Raw genomic sequence first — 24,885 nt, forward strand, 5'->3', positions numbered from 1 at the left:
GACTCAAATAGTTGATGTTGTAAGAACTAATATGACACATGTTATTTTGATTGCAGGGTATAACTCTGAAGTTGGCGGATGATGGTCGATGCATTGTGGCCCGGATTATGCATGGAGGGATGATCCATCGGCAAGCAACTCTTCACGTCGGAGATGAGATCAAGGAGATCAACGGAACACCTGTCGCTAACCAATCAGTCGCGCAGCTTCAAAGAATGCTGGTGAATTTTGACGTCTTGATGTCAACTGTACTTAATACTGTAGATGACATTGGTGTAAACAATACTCTGTGTCATTGCTGACACAGACGAGGGGCTGAAGCTCTTGAATGAATCTTAATTAATGCTTTCATTTAAAGATCTTATAAGAATGTATTATAATGATAGAACTTATAATGTCACGTAATATGTAACTTCTATATAAAATATTTTAAAACAAATTTTCACGCCATTATGAGTGGCAGAATATGCGTAGTTTAGATTGTACCACCATAACATCTTTGTATCTATTGTAAATAAATTATTATTTATGACGGCGTTGGTAATAAGACAGCGATATCGAGCGCTAGCGGCACGTGCACCTGACGTCATCGCTCCACCACGTTTTGGGTTTATAAAAACCCGAATCGGCGCTGTATCGGGACCCAAGTCCCTCAGACACAAGGTGACCTTGTACAAGGCCTGCATCCGACCGTGCATGACATACGCTAGCGTAGTCTTTGCACATTGTGCCCCCTCCCATATTCACCGGCTACAGCTGCTTCAGTCGCGATTCATGAGAATCGCCGGTGCGCCCTTCTACGTGAAAAACGTCGATCTCCACCACGACCTGGAGCTCCCAACCATAGCCCAATGGATGAAGTTGGCGTCCACACGCCACTTCGACAAGGCTAAAGACAGTGAACTTCCGTCCTGCCCTTCAGGCGACTGACCACCCCGCAATGGCCCAAGCCGAAGTTCGAGTCTCACAGGAGACGCCCTTGCGCTAGCCGCGGGCTAATACGCCATTCTGGCCAAGCTACGCTCGCCAAAACAGCCCGAGATGAGCTGTTAAGGCCCTTAAGGCCAACAGCGAGATTCCATTTAAAAAAAACGCATTTCTCTGGTTGTGTCGAGGTGCACGGACCACAGTCTTGACCGACTGTCTCCTCTCTCCCTCACTGCTATTATTTTTATTGATTAAATTGTATTTCGTGCTTTAGTTCTGATGTCTGAGCCAATTCCGACATTTATATTACAAAATTTTAAAAATAGAAAATATGTTAACCCCTAGAAATTCACACGTACAAATACAACTCTAAATTAAAAGAGTGTAATGTTGTATTATATAAGGAGTTGTATAGATGTTTGGGCTGTTTTAACAAAAATACCTATGTACTAACTATGCACAAGTCTTGCTTAGACTGAAACTTTCATTTAAACGAAAACGTGTCCAATTTGAATTATAATCGAAATGCCAGCCATCATTCATATAAGAACTTACAATTTTCAGCGCGAAGCGAGAGGCTCCGTGACCTTCAAGATAGTTCCCTCATACCGATCCGCGCCTCCACCATGCGAGGTAATATTACTGATAATTAGTTTGTTTGTTTCCCTGGGCTGTACGAGGAATGCTGTTTGATTAATAACAAAAACTAATAAGTAGTTTAATTTGTGATTAAATAGATGTGTGGCGCTTTGACTTGTAGTTGAAAGTCGGCAAGCGCACATAAATCCAATAGAGCTTCCTAAAATTTTACTAAAAACTTTCTGTTTTTGTTTCTTACTAGCTATTCCGGATAAAGCCTTCGCCCGTTCTAGTAAGTAGTATCGCTAATTTATGTTATGTTTATGTTGGACTATGTGTTATTTCACTCGGGCATGGCTACGCGTCCTCGTCTCGTTTCTGTGCGCTTGTTGTTCTTGCCATCACTTCCATTATTCTCATTTTAGATTGTAATTGTTTAGTGTATGTAAATTGTCTCAAATATTAAAGCACATTGTAGTCCACGTTCACATCATAATTATTCTCATCGCCATTAGTTGTATCATCAGAATTTACAGTATAAATGCTATATATGTATGTCGTAAATGTATTAACAGGTATATAATAAACTGTTTTCTTGCAGATTTTCGTCAGAGCGCAGTTCGACTATGATCCATTAGAAGATGAATTGATACCTTGCGCTCAAGCGGGGATAGCTTTCACCACAGGAGATATCCTACAAGTAAGTCTTATACGTGGGTAACACAGAAAATGTTTAGAACTGGCCAGTTAGAAACATGACTAATGAAAACTTTTTTGAAATTAAGTTTTAGAACTCTTTGGTAACCTAATGTAGTATTATTGCATTCAATTGTGAATTGGCGGCAAATACAAAACCCTTATTACACGTGAAAATGAACTTGCTTTTTTATATCGTACTGGTTCACAAATATTTCAGACATCAATACTAGATCTAGCTGCCCCCGTAAACTTCATTTAGCATTAATATGACGTTTTCACTTAGGCTACATTTCTAATAACTACATACCAACATACGGAACATTCGAAACAAAAACCTTAGACCTAAATAAAACTATTTTTTTTCTCTTCATATATAAATATCTCTGGTAATTCTTTCTTCTGAAAAACCCTTCTTCGTCCAGTCGTCTTCTAGTTTTAGCAACAAATGTTGCGATTAATTTTTATGTATATTTTCTTTCGCTGTAACCTATTAACGCCCTAGGTGTAAACTAGCATCAATTTCTATGATAGTTTCGCTTTGAAATTCTCAACCTATGTTTTTGTAAAGTATTAAATTCTACTACGAGTACTATTAGTCAGAAAGGACTGAATAATACAATCCTTAATAGATACGAATGTTATAAGAACATCACATTTTAATTGCCATACACGTCCAATTAATGGTATTGCCTTATTTATACAAAAAGTTGTTTTCGAAATTATTTGAGATAATGATATCAACAACTGTCGATGTTTAAGCTGTATTCAATTTACTGGTACATTGATTTAGTCGGAATTTCAACGGAATTAATCCAAAGTGGTTTAATTTAAACTTTCGAACCAATTACGTAGAGTGATATGAAGTTTGAAAGTTTTTGGTTTCACCCGAGTCTTTTGAGATGTCCATCTATGCCAGCCTTGATTTAATAAATTTACAAACAAAATTAGAAAATATTTAAAAAAATCTTGTTTTACATTAAAGTGCTTCAAACTTGTATAGTCCATAAAGAATATTATATTAATGTAATAGATATTTTCCTTGTCTATGTACAATGTAAATAAAATCACAATTGTGATCAAAGTCACCTAATTAAAAATTAAGTTAATATAATTGTATGTATTGCTTATGGATTTGTTGTGTCTGTGAGCCATTCTGTTGTTAACAAACATTGAATACCATTACAAAAAACAGATGGCGCTAAAAATATAATTGTAATTTTAGAATTAAAACATTTGTAATGACTCCATAATAATAAGGCCGGCTATATTTTTGTAAAAAAATACGTGCAAAGATACAACCATAGATAATATAATTGGAATGGAAAACAGCACAGATTAACTAACTAAATGAGTAGTTTAGATCTTAGTTATTGAAAGAAAACAATTTTTTTTACCGGATTAAAGCTATTTGTATTATTATAAACTTATAATTATTTACATAATTTAAAATTTTCCGACGTTTCGCGTGCTTTACAGCGTGCGTGGTCACGGTGACTGAAGACAAAAGGTGTTGTCAAAAGTATTACAGCTGTAGAGAAAGTTGTGTTATCTGCATTTATTTCCCCGGAGTTGGTATCGACTAATAGTTATTATTCATTGTAGTTATTATATTAAGCGTAGTTTTTTCAATATACAGTATTTTTTATTATATTATAGCTTATGTCTGAAATCAGGAATAAACTACCCTCCTTAACTTTCAATTGCCATAACGACTCCGACCTTTTTGTATGTAACTTCATTGTTTTTTTTTTAATCTAATATTAAGTGATACCGCTGCCCATGGACACAATTTGCCAGGAGGCCCGCAAGCGCCTTACCGGCGTTTTAAATATTGCGCTCTTTTCTTGAAGGACCCTATGTCGAATTCGTTCGGAAATTCATTAGTGGGCAGCTGGTTCACACATAAAAATTGCCTTAAGAAACGCTCAGTTATGGAACGACGGATGTCGACGTGATATGGATGGTATTTTGGATTTTGCCTTGACGGACGTTGATGAAACCTTTAATATCCTTAGAGTAGGCGCAACTTTGGGTTGCTATTGGACAATACATGGTTAAGGGCTATGTTTATAGCAGCATATATACTTTTATTTAATCTGTTTTTTTAATGTTTATTATTATTATATATTACTGAATACATGAGATTAGATATAGAATTTCCCTTTCATTGGTCCTGACGTGACTGTTTACAGATTATTAGCAAGGATGATTCACACTGGTGGCAAGCTCGAAAGGATGCCTCAGGTGGTTCGGCTGGACTCATACCAAGTCCTGAACTTCAAGAATGGAGAGCTGCTTGCGCGGCTGCAGAGAAATCTAATACTGACCAAGGTTAGTTACTGAAACGATATGTTACTAAGTTTTTTTATTTTAAACGTGTTAGTTTGTTTGAAGTTTTTGTTTTTGATAAGGGATTAACGCTTTATACGTTTAGTTTTAATTCAGTGTTGAGCCGTTTTTGTTATAATGTTTACTGTAAAAGTTAAGTTTTAGTGTTTTTTTTAACAAAAAACAGTTTCTTTAATTATAATTTACTTAATTTCTTAGATAAATTGTTTAAAAATGTGATACTAGTGTAGTGAACTGAACAGGAAGCCAAAATGCAAAGAAATTGTGACGAAATTAGATTGTCTAAAAGCTACACCTCGCGCGCAAACAAAAAAATACTAGTAAAATAGAATTTATTTTAGCCATTTTGAAAGTCCTACAAAATTTTCATAAAAAAGCGATATTACAAATTTGTATAAATTACAAAAAAAATAAGTCGACGGTGACCTTTTTAAGGCAGACTAACAACTGTGGCTCACCTCACCTTTTGTTTCTTATTCCAAAAGATTATCGAATCATTTCGCCTCACTAATGAATCTAGTTAAAGCATTGTTCAAATTAAATTTAGATACAGATTATATTACAGGTTCTTGATATATAACCGCATAATTGCATGTCATGTGGTCCTTTGAATTGCGGTCGTAATAGGTTTAATAAAATATGTTTTGTTATAGTTTGATAGCCGTATAATGTTCAATCTGAATTGTTAAGTGGTAATTTTAACCACATGTTGTCAATTGGATTGTGTTTGGCTTTATCTATACTCATTATTATAGATTAAATTTTTAATAACTTTTTCTGCTGTTCAATACTGAAAAATAAATTCTAAATTCTACAAAATGTTACCTTACCTAGGAATATTCTAAATTCAAACATTTCTAGGCCCTGGTATGATATTAATGTCTATGGTTTTATATTCTACATTAAAAATAATACAATTTAAAAACCGCTCTCCACTGATTAAATTCCTAATTCAAAATTATATATTAGTCTTTGTCGGTGATATTCTAATTTCAAAGTGATATCTTTGTATTATCAATAACGGGCTTGATAAAAATATTCCAATTTCAAAAAATGTTGGTTAATCAGCTGTTCGCTGAATGGGAGGCCTGAATTTCTTTCGACCTGTTTAATGATGACCTAAATCTGAGTGAAAGGGAAATCTAAGGTCTTGCCAAGATATTTGTGTAGTAACAATGCTTCTATTGGGATATGCTTATTTATACGTTCTTTTCTTGCTTTTTATACTAAGCTATAAAAAATCTTCTTAGTATAGGAATCGTCGTTATGGGTTATGTATAACATATATGCGCGTTTTAATATAGTATTGTATGTATGTCTAGACTGTTTGGGGATGTTCGTTAAATATTTAAATGTAAGCTTCGTTCGTTAGCCTTAATTGTTAGAATGCGTAAGTATTTTTACATGTAACAACATCTGTATTTAAAAATGAATATTTATATTTTTGATGTAATCATTCACATCTCGTGGTTCTCTTAGTGGTTGCAATTCTTAACCTTGAGGTCGTGTGAATGATGTCATTAATAGTACGTCTATGAATAAGGTCTTATGTAAATGAATATACTAAGAGGTATTTATGTGCGTTAGTTTACATTGCAGATAGAATAAATATAAATCGAGATTATACCCAGGTCATATATCTAACATACCACCTGCGTACATCTACTATTCTAAATTTAAATCTTATATATTACCTCCGATATATTTTAAAAATTCAAAATAATATTCAAAATTCAAAAATTATATATTCTGTATTCAAACACGCGTCGATTCTATAACGCGTTCTACATTTAAAAATCGAATTTAATTTTTTAACATTCTTTAAAAAAAGTTGATATTTATATTTTGAATATTATTAATTATACATAGTAAAATCTATGAGTGGTATTTAGATATAGCACCTGAGCGTTAATATTTCTTCTTTCTTTCAACCATCTTTGGATTCTACAGTTGGTATGTAACACTTCACTATTGTATGTAAAATCCTATGAAAGTAAAACCGAAGCCCTTGCATGGTATCTATACCAGTGTGGCTAATAACTTACAAGTATATGTAAACATATTGATAACGTTAGGCCCTTTCCTGGTTTGATAACAGATTTGCAAGCTGGAAATAATATATGAATATTTAAATGATAAAATATAAGAAAATTTTGTTACTTTACCAAACAATAGCCTTCGTTCTTTTCTGTCAAATTGTTTTCATGCTATGATAAAAAGAGACGGTAGATGCACTTTTGAAAAAGGAAACCGCGGATTCCTAGACAGCGATTGGTCTAAACTTTAACAATGATAGGCGACGCTTTATTATCATTTGGTTTATTTACTATAAATTAAAAAAAAAATTCTTGTTATAAAACACGATTTACTAGTAAACACAAAGATATGTGTTATCAATAGCATAAACCAGGAAATGGCCTTAAACATTAGTTGTGAAAGTAATTAAGGCTAAAACATGGTTGATTAGTCTTGAAATACCCAACCGATTTTCTCTTGGGAAATGTTTTTCTATTTATAATCGCAGCATCTTAATTAGTCTAAATAAAATAAAATCTATGTTATCTCGATTTGTGTCCTTTCGTGTGAGTCCGATTTACTTTTTAAACCTGGCCAGTATTTTTAGACATATTTAAAAAAAACTTTTAAAATACAAAACTATTTATTCTATTTTTAAAATTATAATCCTGGCTATCTCATATTTAAAAAAATGCATACTCGAATAAAAACATTTCCCAAGATTATTGTAGTTGCCATATATGCCGTTGTCGAATCCATGCCAAGTTGTTTGCATGACTGTGTTGTAATGTTATGCCGCTAGGAGCTGACGGATGCGTCTCTCACACCGACGGCTGTGAGAATACAGGTAATTCATTGTATTATTATACCGAAACCAAGATTTACGACTGTAGTTGTGTAATAAGCTTTTATATTACCTATAGTAGTTGCTGCGTTGATTTTCTATTGAAATATTGCCCGAAAATTACCACGAATATTTCTTACTTTACTGGATAATTGATTGTTTTAATAATGGCGCAAGGTGATTATGAAAAAAGTAAACCCCGTTAAAAAAATATGTCTTCCTAATATCAGTCACAAAAACATAAATAAAATGAATCATCACCACACGTACCAGCGCGGCCGCGCAATCACGCAATTCTGACAGCTTTTTACGCGCGCAAATTGCACGGCGCAGCTCTGTCATTGGTGTTGTCACAGATTATAAATAATTATTTAAAGAAATTTAATATAAAAACTATTTGGCAATACACGCCGCCACATAATTAGTTTATTTGTTTTAGTGAACTGTTCAATATTTGGTCGGAAGAAGAAACAAGCTAAAGATAAATACTTAGCAAAACACAACGCTGTCTTCGACCAACTCGATGTGGTGACATATGAAGAAGTCGTTAAATTACCAAGTAAGTTTTTTTAAATTCTTAGTAAAAGGCTAGAATACACTATCGATTATTCGTAATGGATTTGCTTGATTGTGATTGGTCTACGTTTCTAGACCAATCATATGCAAGCAACACGAATCGATTTTTAAAAGTACAATAAATATGAATGTTCCTAAAACCGACGTTTTTTTTATTTATATTTCGTAACCAGCCAGAAACCGGAAGAAGTTTTGAGAGCGTATTTGTCAAAAGTGTTTTTTTTTTTCTTCTTTTTTATCCATATTTTTGTTTATTAAATATTTACATTAAGCGAAATTTTAAATATACCAACTGCAGTTTAAAGTGTACAGAAGGTTAATCAACAATATATACTAAAAAGTATTCCTAATTTTAATCATTAATTAAATTGAAATCTTTATCAGAACAATTATAACAATTTTCAGCGTTCCAACGCAAAACTATAGTACTCCTGGGCGCACACGGAGTGGGACGCCGTCACATAAAGAACACACTTATTTCTCGTCACCCGGACTTGTACGCCTACCCAATACCACGTAAGTATTAAAAACTCTCAATCAAAGCTGAATAAATAATATATATAAAAAAATGTGATGTGTGATTGTGATGTACATAGTGTCGTATGAGTCTCAAGTCAAGTCAAGTCAAGATCAATCCCTTGTTGATCGCTGTCAAATGTCAAATATCATATAGAAAAAAATCTTAACAACTGTTGAAACTAGATTTAAGTTTGATTGACATTTTAGAATGCACCTGTATTGAATCCTCTTGTTTTTATCATCTTCTGTGTAGATGCCTGTCTTAGTTGAATGAGTCGAGAAATTTTGTCATTGAATAACGAAATTTGTGGCGGTCAAACGACTCAAAAAATGTAAAGCTCGGACAAAATGTTCTTTTTTGTACGTCTCTTATATGTTTTACAATCAACGTTGTATGTCAAAGATATACAATTCAAAAACCCACTCAAAAGTTCCAGTACTTAAAAGCTTTTTGAAATTTTGTCTATGGAATTTGAACTGCTTTGAAATTTAAAAAGCTCAGTTTGAAAACATATCAATGGTTAAAACATTTTATGTTGTTCCAACTTGCCATGCAAGATTATGAATACAAAAAAATACGGATTTGTTGACGGTTATTACAATTTTAATTAACAATATTTATTTAAAATGCAAGTTAAAACATAATAGGATAAGCAAAGGTGAGATACATGAAGGTGGAATTAAAGAGTTATGACAATGATAGGAAAAGGAATGCGTAGTTCGGTGTTACCCAACCTGGGGTCCAAGCCCCACAGGGGGCAATTTGATATAACACAACATGGCGACATAAGACTGAAGCTAAAAAAAAATATTTTTAAATTATTTTTAACTTGAATTTATGTTTTTCATTCTGTGTTCTAAAAATTGATTTACCGTGTTTCGTTAAGAATTCCCGATTGAGATCTCCCTAAAACCTATCATTTAAGTTCTTAAGTGAACAAATAAATTTTAAAATATCGGGGATCGAACCTATGTCTATCAGTTATGAGATTCGTAAGCTGAAACCTGCAACACTGTTCTGCGCCCATAATTATACATATATCGTAGGAACGATAATTTTAATATGCCGTTTAAATAAAAAAAAATCAATGCGCTAAATCTGAGGCCTACACCTAAAAGGTTTTAGGTCTGGGCCTCAGATTTCTGTATCTGTTTCATGATCGTTTGTAAATTGAATAGGCAAGTAGGTGATCAGCCTTCTGTGCCTGACGCACACCGTGACTTTTTAGGTTTAAGACAAGCCAAACCGGCTTGTCTTTCACGAAGTTTTCCTTCACCGTTCGAGCTAATGGTAAATGCGCACATAGAAAGAAAATCCATTGGTGTAAAGCCGGGGATCGAACCTATGAAATCAGGGATGAGAGTCGCACGCTGAAGCCACTAGGCCAAGACAGCTGCCGTTTAAATAGTTGTATATTTTCAACAATTCCAGATACAACACGCCCCCCGAGAGCCGACGAAGAGAACGGAAGACATTATTACTTCGTGTCCCACGACGAAATGATGGCGGACATCGCGGCTAATGAGTATTTAGAATACGGTATGAATAATTTTTATATTGATTTTTAATGTGTTATTGTCACATTGTAAATAATTTGACTACTACCAAAATGTAGTACATACAAATTTTGTCCAAATACCATAAAAATTATATTCAACGGCAAACATGTTTACATTGCGACGTTGAATCTAGATTTTTTGACTTATGGTCCTTCCCATAAGAATTTCCCTTCAATACCACTCCGTTACGTAACGCGTTACGGCGTTACTACGTTTGAAGGACCCTAAGTCGTATAACGTATTGGTTCGGAAATAAACATCTAGGTCATTTCATTTAACTTTATTTTTTGAAGTTAAACTTCTATATCAACGTTGTAAAAAAAAATACCGTCACATTTTTCGGTTACGCGTCACATTTTTACGTTACGCGCCATATTTATCTTGTCCCTACCACGGTTGATTCGAAGCCGTCAATAACAAAAATATATAATAACGATAACAATGATAGTAATAATTCTATTACAATTAATAGAATTATGTAATGATGATGATGATGTAATAAGGTAAAATGAAATAATTGTATTTTTTGTATTCATGTCTACGATAATAAAAGCCTTTTGTTAAACTTTATCTAATTTAACTAAAAAACACTTTTTGAACGGATTAAAGCTATGTATTATTATAAAAAAAAAAAACCGACGTTACGCGTGATTTTCAGCGTGCGTGGTCACGGTGACACGGTTAATTTAACCAATTTCTGTAAAGTTGCATATAGTAGATCATTTTACGAAAAATAAGGTTATAAAAAAGTTTCATTTCTTACGTGTGTACACTAGTACACGCACACATTTTTTAGCCTAGCTATTATAGTTAGTTAATAAAAACCCCAGTGGCGCTTCAACCTTTTTAGGTCTGGGATTCAAATTTCTGTGTCGGTTTCATGATCATTTGGTAATCCAATAGTCAAGTTACACACGCCGTCGACTTCTTGGGGTCTTAGGCAAGCCGGTTTCATCACGACTGTTCGAGTTAAATGCGCACATAGAATGTCCATTGGTGCACACCCGGGGATGAACCTACGATCTCAGGGATGAGAGTCGTGTGTTGAGGACACTACGGTAACACTGCCTCACTATCTGCCCACTTTTTCATTTAAGCATTCTATATTGTTAACTAAACACAGGGACACACGAAGACGCAATGTACGGCACGAAACTGGAAACAATACGGCGAATCCACTCGGAGCGACGTATCGCCATTTTGGACGTTGAGCCTCAAGCGCTCAAAATCTTACGCACAGCGGAGTTTGCGCCTTACGTCGTGTTCATTGCTGCACCGCCTCTCAATAACGTTGCGGATGTGAGTATTAAATTCATAAATATAAAATAAAAACTTATTTTATTACTTAGTTCGTTCGCTTTGCCAATATCGCAATACAGCGACGAAATACTGCCAGCAAAGGTTCCACAGTAAGCAAACTTTAATTTTTATGTTTTAATAAGATACAATATTTAATAGAATTTTACGTTATTTGTTAATTTCATTTTTGTGAATAATTGAAATGACGCTTTTATTTTTAATCTTTTGTGCCTTTAAGTACGTTATTATAGAACTGTTTTGTTGATAAAAAGAGGTTCTTTATTTAAAAATATTCTTTTAATCATATTATTCTGTGTCTCAAGTATATTATTATAGAACTGTTTTGTGGACAAAAAGAGGTTCTATATTTAAAAATATTCTTTAATTTTATTATTCTGTGCTTCAAGTATGTTATTATAGAACTGTTTTGTGGACAAAAAGAGGTTCTATATTTAAAAATATTCTTTAATTTTATTATTCTGTGCTTCAAGTATGTTATTATAGAACTGTTTTGTGGACAAAAAGAGGTTCTATATTTAAAAATATTCTTTTAATTTTATTATTCTGTGCCTCAAGTATGTTATTATAGAACTGTTTTGTGGTTTAAAAAGGTTCTATATTTAAAATTATAACTAAGAAATGCCCGTTTCTGTTTTCAGTACGACGGCTCGCTAGAAGTACTAGTACGCGAGTCCGAACAGTTACGTCGGACGTACGGTCACTATTTCGACCTGTCCATAGTGAATAATGACATTGACGATACTTTGGCCCAGCTGGAAGCCGCGTTGGGTCGTTTGCGATCCACTCCCCAATGGGTCCCCGTCTGCTGGGTGTATTGACCAACCGACTGCTATTTGTGAATGGACGAATTCCGATTTTAAGTTCACCGATATGTTGACGGCCCATCACCAAGTGGACCGTCGAAATGACAGTGAACTTGCGCTTGCGACGTATAACGGAACGTGTTTGTTACGTTTGTGTTGGATTGTTTTATCTTCTGATAGTTTAGATTTTTTAAATTAGCTTTATAGGTTCTTTGTGATAATCATTTATTTATTTGTATTTTATTGCGTTTAAAAACGTTCCGTTATAATGTGGATTGATTAAATGGTACAGAGACAGTTAAAAAAAAATGGATTTTTGAATATTTCGAAGTGTTAAATATTTTTTTTTTCGTTACTTTCACGTGTATAACATAAATGTCTTGAGCAAAGTTAGATTGCTTGTAAAGGAGAACAAACCTAAAAATTTAATTAATTACTAGACGACGAGCATCTCAAGTTCGAAAATCGAACAATAATTTTGTTTGGAAAATTTAAATTTCTGAACGTTTCAGAAAAACAATTGCTCAAAAAATCAAATGGCACAGATAACAGCGAATTTTTCTGTTGAATTATTAATCTTTTATGAATAAATTCACGAATTATTAGACGTAACATGTATTTCACAAAATATTGTGGTATTAAAAAGACATCCTAGATACTTAATCCTATAGTAATATTTATTATAGATTACACATGTACTTAATAATACATAAAAACAATGCAAGACCGTATTGTACATCGTTAGAAAGAGACCCCCAAGCCTTTGTAGAAGGTTATCTCTGTCACACATTAATATCATAGATGTATAAAATAGCATCGTTAATCCGTAACTTATAAAATTTCAATGTAGTTTTCGACCCGGAATTGCTGTAGTGGGAACGCGGCACAGGAAGGCCTTTCGATCGAATTTACTAGAACCACTGTCGTCGCTTTAATTCCCATTACAATTTCGGCAAAGTCGGTTCTGGTCGTAAGAGCTTTTTTAAAGTATTTATTTTCATTCATATTGACGGGCAGATCTTTGATCTTTGATCAAAAATTACGTTCATGTGATAGAGATAGCGCTACTGCAATTTGAATCAGTTTCAAAAATATCAACAATATTTTTGGAACTACATATTTTGAAAACGGGATCTATTAATTGAACAATAAAAAATACTGTTTACTAATAAAGTTTCTGATAGGCGCTAAGCCATTTCGCAAATGATCCTTGGAACTTCTAATCGACGTCAGTTTTGCTATTGACTGCTAAATATTATATGCAGTCTTCGTAATATACTAATCGCTTATCACCTTCTCACCAAAATGTGCCAAAAATATCGGCGTATTCAAGCACGATTTCAACATTTCAATCGAAAAAAAAATGAAAATTGACTTTTAGATCAATGTACATAATTTAGTAGGTTAATTAGATAAAAAACAAAATCTTTAGAGAGTAGCGGATGTTTACTTCGAAAATAATATAAGTATATCCTATTATAGATAATGTATTAAATGATGTATTTCAACTGTCAAATACACTTTAAAGATAATCTAAATCTTTCAAATAAATATCCCACAATTTCTAGTTAAATAAAAAAAACAATTTGAAAATCGAATATGTAGGTTGATTTTTTAGATTCTTAATTTAAAATGTTTGGCGAGTTGAAAGACATCAATTCAAAATATCACAAATTGTAGAATACACAGGGTTGCAAGAAAATGATTATAAGTATTTATTCTTTTTAATTTCAATGCAAAGAGGTTTCTTGAAAGTAGCTGTTATTTATTTCAAATCAACTTAACACCTATTGGGAGTTAGTCTTCTAGACAAATTGTTTTCTTTCACTCTTGCACTGCATTCCTGTACATATTATTAACTTGTAGTGAATTTTACTCTACAACTCTCACTATTTCACTATTTTATATTTAAGTATAATGTATAGGAAGAGTATATAAAAAAATAACCGTTTTACTGTTGATATTTCAACATTATCGAGCAGGTGTATGAAATATAATTTGCTCAATAATTCATATGAATTTCGACGATAAAATTTTGATATAGTTATGTTCATGTTATATCGTATACATTTTGAATCTAAAACGTAGATAAGATTTACAATATATATAGCTACATTTCGTAACAAACCTCGGTGAACTTTATTACATATATAATCGTAAGTAGTAATCATATTAAATAAATACCTTCATTAATGGATATATATATATATATATATATTAGGGACTTTTGAAATGTCCTATATTGTCAAAAATTTTTTTTAATAGAAATGCGTTTTTTAAATAGAAATGCTCGATCAAAAATACTTTAAAATACACAATTCATAAAAAAAATATTTTCGTTTTGAATATGAAATAACTCTAACAAATACTTAATCATTTTCGAACAGCTGATAGGTCACGACCTTAGGGTGAATGACCTCTTGGTCACCACGTGGAAATCGGCAAAAAAAATTTAAAATACTTGAACTAACATAATAATATAAAATTAACGTGTTTTTGCATAAGTTCACGGGGTTTTTGTTACTTATAAAATTAACCATGTTTTCATTAGGTTTATTTGTCTTAAATATTTGTAGGTTAAGGTGAATCTATAGAGAATGTATGTAGTTAAATTAATCATAAATGATATTGAGTAAATAAAATAACATTAGTGAGATGCGATGAATGAAAGTCATTGAATTATTAGTTTCATATTTTAGCGTTGCTATATTTGAAATTATTTAATGTCTTCATGTAGTGTAAGCACATACCTACCGACGCAAAGTTTATTTCTATTATAAATGTATGATATTTTAATGTTATTCATCGGTTGTTTTACATAGATTTTACTTCTATTGAAATTTTTCTTGGAGCTTCTTTATCAATATTTAGGTGTACGTATATAAAATATCGCGAAAGAGTGAAATTAAGTACACTTACTCATTGATAAAATGGCCATAGTCAATAATAAAGTTATAAAATCAATGTTGCCATTGTTTATATAGTACATTAAAATATTTTACTTATTTAGATAAATCATTTCTTGCAAAGCATGATTTTTATTACAGAGTTAAGTAGAGTAAAGTGTTGAGTCACAGACTACAATTATTAGGTTTTTCAAACTGTAAATGAGTTTATGTGATATGTCCATACACAAGAGTCAAAGGGCTGTACTGACATTTACTGACCCTTATTAATTGGTATCTCTTGACTTTTTGTTCATATGATTTTAATTGTAGTTTTTTTTATTATGATTCATTTCTCTTGACGTCCTTTTTAATCAAATTCGTGCAAATGATAAGTAATTTATTAGTACCAGAGTTATCAAAATGTCGTCGAGAAAATTGTATCGTGTGTCATCTATTCGCCCACCAAATACATTCCATCGTCTTTGTCGTATATAGAATAGAAGAAATTATTTTAAATTATAGTTATTTTTAAATTATTTTTCTCATTTGTTAATATATATCCTTATATCCTTAAATTATTTTACCCAAAGAAAATTATGATTGAAAATTAAAAGTGAACGTTTAATCAGAGAGAAACTAATGTTGCAATAAATTTAATAGTTACCTATTAATTTTAATTGATAGTTAATTGTAAAGCCAGTTTGAATTTACCTTGGCTCTTAAGTCATTTTATGTTTGATCTGGTTCAGCGTGCAATGAACGAAAATTGTAAGACAATTAAAATAGATTTTTGTTTCAATTACAACTAATGACGACTGAAGTAAAATCTTATTATAACTGTTAAAATTTAATAAATCGCACAAAATATTATTTGTTTTATTCAACTTTATTATTCTTCATCCCTAAGGACTGATGACGTCATCATTAGAAAGTTTGTGGTACAGATAATTTATGCAATAAAATGATTTTTGTAAGAAATGTTAGAACGATTGAAACACTTAAACTACCAAAGATACAATTTCGATAAACCATATTGTATTATGGAATCTTGCAAGAATATACTTAGAAGCAGAAAGTTCATGCTGCTTTTTTCTCTATGGTCTTTCAAATATTAGGTTTATCTGTGGCAATTCTTCTTTTCAACGCAGCGATTTGCGTATAAACGTTTCGTTAATCGAAAAAAGTACGCAGTACAGAAGTGCTAATCGATAACAATAGATTAAATAACATTTATTTAAAAAGAATATGTTAAAACTATTAGATATACAATTTAAAGTATACAGTTACCAGAAAAGCTTTTGCTATACTTTTATCTCTGCTCTGCCATTTGCTTCACAAGTAGGTCGCTCTCCGGCGAAAACTTAATAGTTATCTTAAAATAACATGAAGCTTGAATGATGGAACTTGAAGTGGAAGACTGAAAATTTATACGAAATTGTCTTCGATTATTTTTTATCATAATACAGACTGTTAAATTTCAGCGTAGTCTCAGGATCACAAGAATAGTGTCGTGCTTCGATGTGTTCTTCATATATCAGTGACGCCAACTTGAGGGTTTTCTCCCCAAATTGTGGGTGAATCTTGATTCTATAGATGACTAAGGTTTTTTTTGCGAGTAGGTACTTTATTCAAAAATAATGTTTCTTTAGCAAACGCAGACTGTACAATTTATATTAAGACTCGTACCCAGCTAACAAACTAAACCAAATATAATATCAAAAAAGTTTACGCTCAATGCTTAAACAATACTCTCAAGATCGAAATAATAGCTATTTTATACTACTTGAATGTATTTTTAATGCATATTTGAAACTTCTCAACCCGACTTGGCATCACTGCGAAATTTAATTCAATTCAAAATTTATTTATGCATTCAGGTACAATTTGTACATGTATCAGGAGGCCTTATTCTGAGTAGAACGGGCAAAAAACCTCAGCAAGTTCGTTCCTCCCTGTACATTATTCATTTTTATTACGGGAAGGGTCACAATTCACAAGTTCAATACGTCTATACATATATAGATATGTATAATGAAACCATAGTGAGTTATGGCGTATTCCTTTACAAGATAGTCAATTTAAATAAATTTAACGATACAAAATATTATATTATTATCTTACAATCTTATAACGGCATTAAAAGGTTCATGAAGTCTGAAAGCTGGAAAAGCAAGTCTATTCCTACTTCTCGTGCTTAAATTGTGACAGTCACTGCGCTTTAGAAATCTATTTATAAACGTTTATAATATTTACATACACATATTGGGAGGCAACAGTTAAAAAACTGATTTCTTTAAATAATTCTCTTAGCGAGCCACGCGTTTATATACCGCATAATGGTCTTTGTAATATATAAATATCTCGAATATCGTCTGCTGAGCCTCACAACAACATACCATATGCCGTAAACTATGAAAGTAACTAAAATATACAAGCCTCGCCTTTTCAATATCAGACAATGAACTATTATTTATTTTTATTTTTTATTAATGATAATATGAGGCTTCCATTGCAAACAAGAATCTAGAATGATTCCTAAAATAGAGTTGAAATAACACATTGCATTATTTACTCATTAATGTTTGTACTAACCTGTTTTACAATAGGCAAAGCAAAATTTTAAACATTTTGTTTTATTAGAACTTAGTAACAAGTTATTATAAGTGACCAAACCCAGAACTTGAGAAAGGGAATTATTCACATCGTCAAAATTTACTACGTTAATACTGATTTTAATAATAAGAGATGTATCATCTGCAAATAGTACCGTTTCACATAAGTTTTTTACATAAAATGGCAGGCCATTTATGTAGATAAGAAAAAGCTACGGCCTTTGATGGACCCCTGAGGCACAGCTATAAGAATGGGAGCCCCTAAAGACTGCTTTATTTATAGTCAATTTTTGCAAGCGGTCACTAAATTCAATAATAATATATAATACAAAAACAAATAATTCACTTAAATTTATTATTTTCATTGAGTTTCATGAACGCCATAATACTCTAATTTTCCCAATAATATTTTATGCTCAACACAGTCGAAGGTCTTGGATAAGTCACAGAAGACAGCTAAAGCATCCTGTTAAATTTGTCAGGCATCAAATATTTGCTTCATGAGCTCTACACTCGAATCTGTACTTCATTTACCTTTAGTGAAACCGAATTGTCTATCATGAAATAGTTTATTTAATCTAAAATGTGAACGCAATTGATTATAAACATTTGTATTTAATATTTTACTTAAAGTCGGTAACATTGATATAGGGCGGAAATTCGTGGGGTCCGATTTGTCTCCTGACATCTCAAAAGCAATAATTTTACTATATTTCATGAAATGAGATTGGGCAGAACTCCATCTCAATACATTTATTAAGAATAATCGTTAGATAAGGAGACACACTTGTAATTATTGGTGCTATACAGCTACTGATATACCACATAGATCTTCTGTTTTCTTCTTGTTCAACGATTTAAGTTTAGCCCGACCACAGAATATCATTTTCGACCTTAAAGAAACAGTTTTTTTTAATATGCTAGCAAATTCTATATTTATGTGTTGACATATAGTTTTATATTGTTCATTAACTTCATTAGAATTTTTGAGAAACCTAAGATTATTTTTAAAAAATAGGTAGAGCATAGAGGCAACTACGTAATACTTAATACAGATATGCTTTAGTTTTTACTATTAGGATTTATTATTACGGTCACGTTTTTTCAAATTTTACGTAACTATTACATGAAATCCAACATCGAGACCAAATCGCTTAAACATTCTTACTTCAGAGTTCTGCCTAGTGATTTTATGTTCTTTATATTACTCAAATTATTTGGAATTGCAGTGAATAATATCTCGCTTTACGCTAGTAGTTGTAAATCTAATACATTTTGTTTTATTCTCATCAAGCAGTAAGTTATTTACATTAAACCAGTTAACTATACAAGAGATAGAATTGTTTACATCATCCAATAATACGTTCTTCCTGTTCACTTTAAATAGAAGTGAAGTGTCATCAGCAAACAATACCATCTCATGAACTTCGTTGACAAAGAATGGGAAGTCGTTTATGCAAATCAGAAATAAGAAAGGCCCGAGAATCGAGCCTTGGGGGACGCCGATCGACACCTGCGAACCCAGAGAGGTGACACCATTGCCATGCACTCTTTGGATCCTTTGCCATCAAGGCAGGTAGGATTATTCTTGTGGATAAATGAAACTGATTTATTAAATTGTATGAACGAAAAAGATTTAGTATGCGTATACTTGAATTAGAATGACAAAGTAAATTGACTTTGAAGTTTATTACACTTATAGGTAGGTTACACAATTAGCCCTTTATTACACTTATAGGTGCGCGTGAGGCCAGCACCATATAATAATAGTTCCTAGGCTAGGCACTAATGAAACAAAGGAAACTTCTTCGAGACTTTAGTATGTATATTAGGTTAAAAGTTTACACCGAAGAAAACAGATGAAATAACGAAAATAATTGATTACACAGTAAGAGAAAAGAAAACGTTTAAAGAAGAATACATTAATTATAAGTTACAAAGGGAAATCCGTAATTCGCGCGCACAGGTTTCGCGTTCGTAACGCACTGTCAGCTAGTCGCAGTGCGATACGAACATAGAGGTAAAACCACCGACGCGGTGGTAAAAATTATTTGGTCGCCACACACTTTATTCTACAGAATATCTCCTCTAATACATTTTCAACATTATTATAGATAGCTGATGGAGGACAATATAGACATACAACAATGAATTGCTCCAGTTGCAATATTTAGTTCTACAGAGAGGCTGATAATATCCTTTCTTTATTTGCATTCAAGTTTGTTGATAATTAGGATTAATGAGCCCTTCTGATCGTCAAGAATATTTCATCCTCTTGGGATCCTCTTAAAAGAGACCGGTCAATATATTATTGTAATTTAATTTTTGTGCATTTGGTGTCGGTTTCTTTTATTTTGATTTGTTTCTTGTTAAGAAAATAGGTGATCAACCTTCTGTCACATGCCATCGACTTAGGTCTAAGGCATGCAGATTTCCTTTCAATGATTTTTACCCTACAAGCGAGTGTTATATGTGTAGACATGCAGGCACGTATTAGGGTTACAATATGTGTAGTCTAGGTTACTCTTAGCCTTTATATTCAGTCGCGGTTAGGCGGGTATGATAAATAAAATACAGGTTTTATACCAACGTAGAATCACTTTTTAATTACTTAAGACTAATTTATTTCAATAGTACATAATTAGATTTTCTGTGCTTTTCAGCAATTATTATACAGTATACAACTACTTTAACTATCACACAACTTACATACGACTAGGTATTCTTAGAATCACAATTCCAGTATTTTTACCAGGTCTTTCATGATATATTATCATGAACATGGTACATCTAGCTGTATCCCCTCGATATCCGTCAACAACTGAGCGTTTTTAAGGCAGTTTTTGCCGCGCATCACTACTGTGTAATGCCCACATTTCCGAAACAATTCGGGTTGTAGGACCATTTACGGTTATTCCTTCTAGTCAAGAGCGTAGCAGTTCTTAAAAGGATGGCAACGCACTCGCAAGCCCTCTGGCATTCAGTGTATATGGTCACTTGACAACTAGTGAGCCTTCTGTCCGTTTGGTCCTGTTTTATAAAATAAAAAACCTACTTCCTGGAACTGTCAAACTTAAATCAAATTTCAAGAGTTGTGAAACGGACCAGTTTCAAGAGGTGTGAAGTTGTGTGTGTGTGTGTTGTGACTTGAATGCCGGACAGCGCTCAAGACGAGATAGGAAGTGTCTCGAGATATGAATTCTTGTGTATGACTTGCGTATGTCAAATACTTGGTCGATAAGACATCTGTCAAAAGTGTATCAGATTTTGAAATACGTCATAAGTCTTAAATCTCATTCTCAGAACAAAAATTGTTTTAATTCGATTTCATTTATTAAACATATATAACGAGGCAACTATAGTATTGTCTTTTGTTAAAATAGCTTTTCCGACGTTTCGCGTGCTTCAGCGTTTAAAAAATTTAAAATTTAGAATTATGTAAATAATTATAAGTTTTAATAATAATACATAACTTTAATCCGTTCAAAAAGTGTTTTTCTTGAGACAACTATAGCTAAACTCCAACTTCCTACAGGCTATAAAAATTACAGAGTATTGTACTCCTCTATTGTTTATTAATTTGTTATATCACAATACAAGTCACAATTTTATGAACACCGACAGAAGCCCAATTTCACTTCACTGTTACATTAAAGTGTTACTGGAAAAGACCAGCTACCAAATAATATAACAAAACCTTTTTTTATACGAAAATATCTCTTAGGAGTCCTGCCATGTCACATTTCCGCGTCCGCTCCATAATTATACAGAAATATATAAAATCACTAGACACTTTCGCTAACATAAACCATGCTGAAAGTCAGTAAAATCAGCCAAATTGGTGCTATTATTAAATTGTATGAATTCTCCGAGAACATTTTTGTGCATCTCATATGAAATTTCAGTTTCCGAAGCCGCTCTATCAACCAAAGTGTCGGAAACGACTTCTTCGTTTTCAATGTCATCGATATTAGGTTCCTGCAAAAATTATATACCTCAAAACTCTGCAAAATTTGTACCAACTTCAAAAAAGTTTAACCTGTATTCGAGAATTTTGGAATGTATTGTATAAAATTTTAATATTATAAATGCGAAACTATTACGCAATCACACCTAAACTGTACCGATTATATGATATTGGGTAAGGTCACCAAATTTTAACGAGAAAAAGGGTTGTAAGGGGTTGTAAGTTTGCATGGAAATTATGTCTGTTTTAAAGCTAGAAACTTGAAAGCTTTAATTTATTTATTATGTAATCCTACCGCTATACAACAAAAAACAATTATACAATACATCTAGACAAAAACGGAATACATATACAAAATCTTCAAATATTTACGAATAGAAACGAAAATTTTGATGACATAACGTTAGGTAGGTAATAATTTTGTTTAATTACGTTATATTCAAGTATATTCATATATTATTAGCTAATTAGCATGAGAGTCCACTAAAACCAGTTCAGTAAAAAGATGTGGTTCATATCCATCAGATACGTACCAAATACAAGTATAATATTTTCTGGTTAATTTTATAAAAATAAATTGTGTAAGTTTTAAAAAGTTTCTTTAGTTCAAATTTGGCCCTACATAAGCTGTAAATAGGTCGATTTTAATATTATTAACATTTCGCTAATGACCATAACGTCAGGTCAGGTCGAAAAACTTTGATTTCGACCTTTCAATTTCAGAAATGCTGGAAACAATGAAATTCATTCATCAGAACTTACGTCTTCCTCCGGCTTCGAATCAGGCAATTGCAGTTTTGTTATAAAGTTCTTCAACGTCTTATTGCCGGGCATAAGAAATGTCTTTTTCAAAAACTTAAAGCATTCGGGTTTATACTTCTTAATCGCGAGACACATTAACTTCTCCTTTGTATCAAACCGATGACCATTCTTTTTCTTTGGCTGGTGTAATTGCATCCACATGAGTCGCCTGCCCAGTTCCGGTACCCTCTCCGTTAGGGCATCAAACTTTTCTTTTGTAAGATATTTAGATTTTTTAATTTCTTCCTTATAACTCGATATCCTTTGCTGTTGCTTCTTAAGCTTTGCTTTTAAAAGGCTGCATTGTTTTCTCAGTGACTTAATTTGTTCATCCTTCGAGTCTGAAAAAATATTTATTATTTAAAAAATGCCATTTTACGCGTAAAAATTATAAACTGTCTTAAAATTTCTCGCTAAACTGATAAATACAACTTAAGCCATAGTCAGTACAGTCTCAGTTACATATTACTAAAATGTATTCATTCAACATTAAATTTTAAAGTAAACACATATTTTTATGTGCCATTATTGATTAACGTCGATCACGTGATCACAACATACACATCAAGTTTTCAGGTCATTCCTTAATTAATGCAAAATTAATGATATAAATCAATGCAATAGAACTATAAAAATCACATTGAAAGTTCAACTGTTCCTTCAACCTACAGGAAGCATCCTCAACCAGTCCGACCACTGGGCCGAAGGCACCAGTGGCTTAAGCCGGGTTTCCATTGCGCAAGGAATTGCATGCATATATGACGTCACACTTGTGTGCAAGTGCAAGCGACTTTGTTCAACTTGCAGCTTGCACACAAGTTAGATCTCCTAGTTGTACAGTCTTCTACTGATAATAAACGTTCTGTGGTAAATATTAAAATAAAATAAAAATGTGATATTATTGTTTTCTTTGTATCCCACTTAGCACTCATAGCCTATAAACGGACTTGACTCGTGAGTTATTCGAACAACAACAACAACTTCCGACGTTCCACGACTGAGCGTTTTTCAAGGCAATTTTTGCCGCGCACCACCGCTATGTGAAACCGGCTGCCCGCTGAGGTGTTTCCGAACCAATTCGACCTCGGTCCTTCAAGAAAAGAGCGTACACATTCTTAAAAGTGATCATTCCTCTGGCATTGAGAGTGTCCATGGGCGGCGGTATCACTTAACATCAGGTGAGCCTCCTGCCCGTTTGCTCCCTATTTTATAAAAAAAAAAAAAAACTTTATACCTTATTGCATGCAAGTAGCAACTTGTTTACAAGTTGTTGTTTTCACTTTACAACTTGTATACATTACACTTGATAATGTAATTGCGGCTTTAGGTGGAAAAAATGTATACATGCTTAGTCGGAACTTTGATAGCGCGTTCCAGGGTATGGCGTCATCGTATTAATTCGTATGCAAATATTGTGTCGCAATATAATAACATATTATAACTGAAAAAACAACACACAGGTGCGTTTTAATTTTGAATACTCACCATTATTTATACTGTTACACTCCTCAGTTTGAGACTGAATATTAATTATCCGCGTATCTGTAGATATATGTGAAATATTTGTAATACCTAAAAAAAATATTAATTTGAATTAGATTCTTATAGAACAAAAAAAAACAAACATGTCTTAATCATATCGTTATCATCCTATTGCTTTGTAATTTTTATTAATACTTTAGATCCTAACTTTAAGGGGCCGTTCGAGTATTGCATAAGCAGCATTATTTCAACTTATCCCCCTTGTCACAAAAAGCAAAGCTCTCATAAAAAAATAATCGTACATAACCCTATTATTTTTTTGTAGGAATCCTTGTTAGCGAGACCGCCCGTTTTCCCCCTTAATAAGGTTAATACCTGTAAAGTATGCGTGAGAACATTTCATAATTTAGACTCTTTGTTACTACATGACATCATCTCAAATAAAATTAATTACAACTCCCTTACATACATATTCTCACTCTAAGACCACCACACATCACAGCCAAATTACTTATTACTTGGTTAAATGTATTGTTTATTTTTCATTATTATATTATAAATATCATGTATTCCATCTTTGGGGATTACGAAATAAATAAATAATTTATGTTATCTGATTGTATATGTACTAGAATAGCATCAAAATGTTAAAATAAATTCTATCAGAACACAAACGTCATAGTGATTCGGTGTTTTAAGTCGGTTAAAAATAAATAATTTGTCGAACGTTTAATAAAGTTTTAAAGTAATTACTAAATACTATTCCGTATTCTCCCGGGCATTTTTGTATACATATTATTACAAATCCCATTATTAAGATTGGAATAACTCATCAATTATAAAAAAGTTAATAAATACACGTCGAAATGATGTTCCTCTTTTTTTCATAAAGTCTGTTCATAATAAGAATCATTATTACTATTAATTTAACAGATGTAGTGTC

General features: G+C 32.4%; 1 protein-coding gene and 1 long non-coding RNA gene across 6 annotated transcripts in view; one reads left to right on the top strand and one right to left on the bottom strand.

Moving 5' to 3' along the window:
- Nucleotides 1-14,389, top strand: part of LOC123712300 (peripheral plasma membrane protein CASK) — a 205,970-nt gene extending 191,581 nt beyond the window's left edge. For 2 of the 5 annotated variants that reach the window (XM_045665317.1, XM_045665320.1), the window contains 12 exons: nt 57-221; nt 1,492-1,560; nt 1,769-1,798; nt 2,108-2,206; nt 4,398-4,536; nt 6,505-6,507; nt 7,373-7,417; nt 7,854-7,973; nt 8,396-8,506; nt 9,942-10,049; nt 11,193-11,368; nt 12,028-14,389. In XM_045665317.1, the coding sequence (XP_045521273.1) occupies nt 57-221; nt 1,492-1,560; nt 1,769-1,798; nt 2,108-2,206; nt 4,398-4,536; nt 6,505-6,507; nt 7,373-7,417; nt 7,854-7,973; nt 8,396-8,506; nt 9,942-10,049; nt 11,193-11,368; nt 12,028-12,207 (1,245 nt within the window). In that variant the 3' untranslated portion in view covers nt 12,208-14,389. The remainder of the gene's footprint in view (nt 1-56; nt 222-1,491; nt 1,561-1,768; nt 1,799-2,107; nt 2,207-4,397; nt 4,537-6,504; nt 6,508-7,372; nt 7,418-7,853; nt 7,974-8,395; nt 8,507-9,941; nt 10,050-11,192; nt 11,369-12,027) is intronic. The other 3 variants (XM_045665318.1, XM_045665319.1, XM_045665322.1) reach the window with 3 other exon arrangements.
- A 5,905-nt stretch (nt 14,390-20,294) lies between these two features.
- Nucleotides 20,295-24,385, bottom strand: LOC123712515. Its single transcript, XR_006754104.1, has 3 exons — nt 23,946-24,385; nt 22,422-22,801; nt 20,295-21,670 (listed from the first exon to the last, which is right to left on the bottom strand). It is a non-coding gene; the product is annotated as an uncharacterized LOC123712515 (long non-coding RNA).
- Nucleotides 24,386-24,885: the final 500 nt, after the last annotated feature.

The sequence above is a fragment of the Pieris brassicae genome, chromosome 7, assembly GCF_905147105.1.
Source record: "Pieris brassicae chromosome 7, ilPieBrab1.1, whole genome shotgun sequence".
Taxonomy (NCBI): Eukaryota; Metazoa; Arthropoda; class Insecta; order Lepidoptera; family Pieridae; genus Pieris; species Pieris brassicae.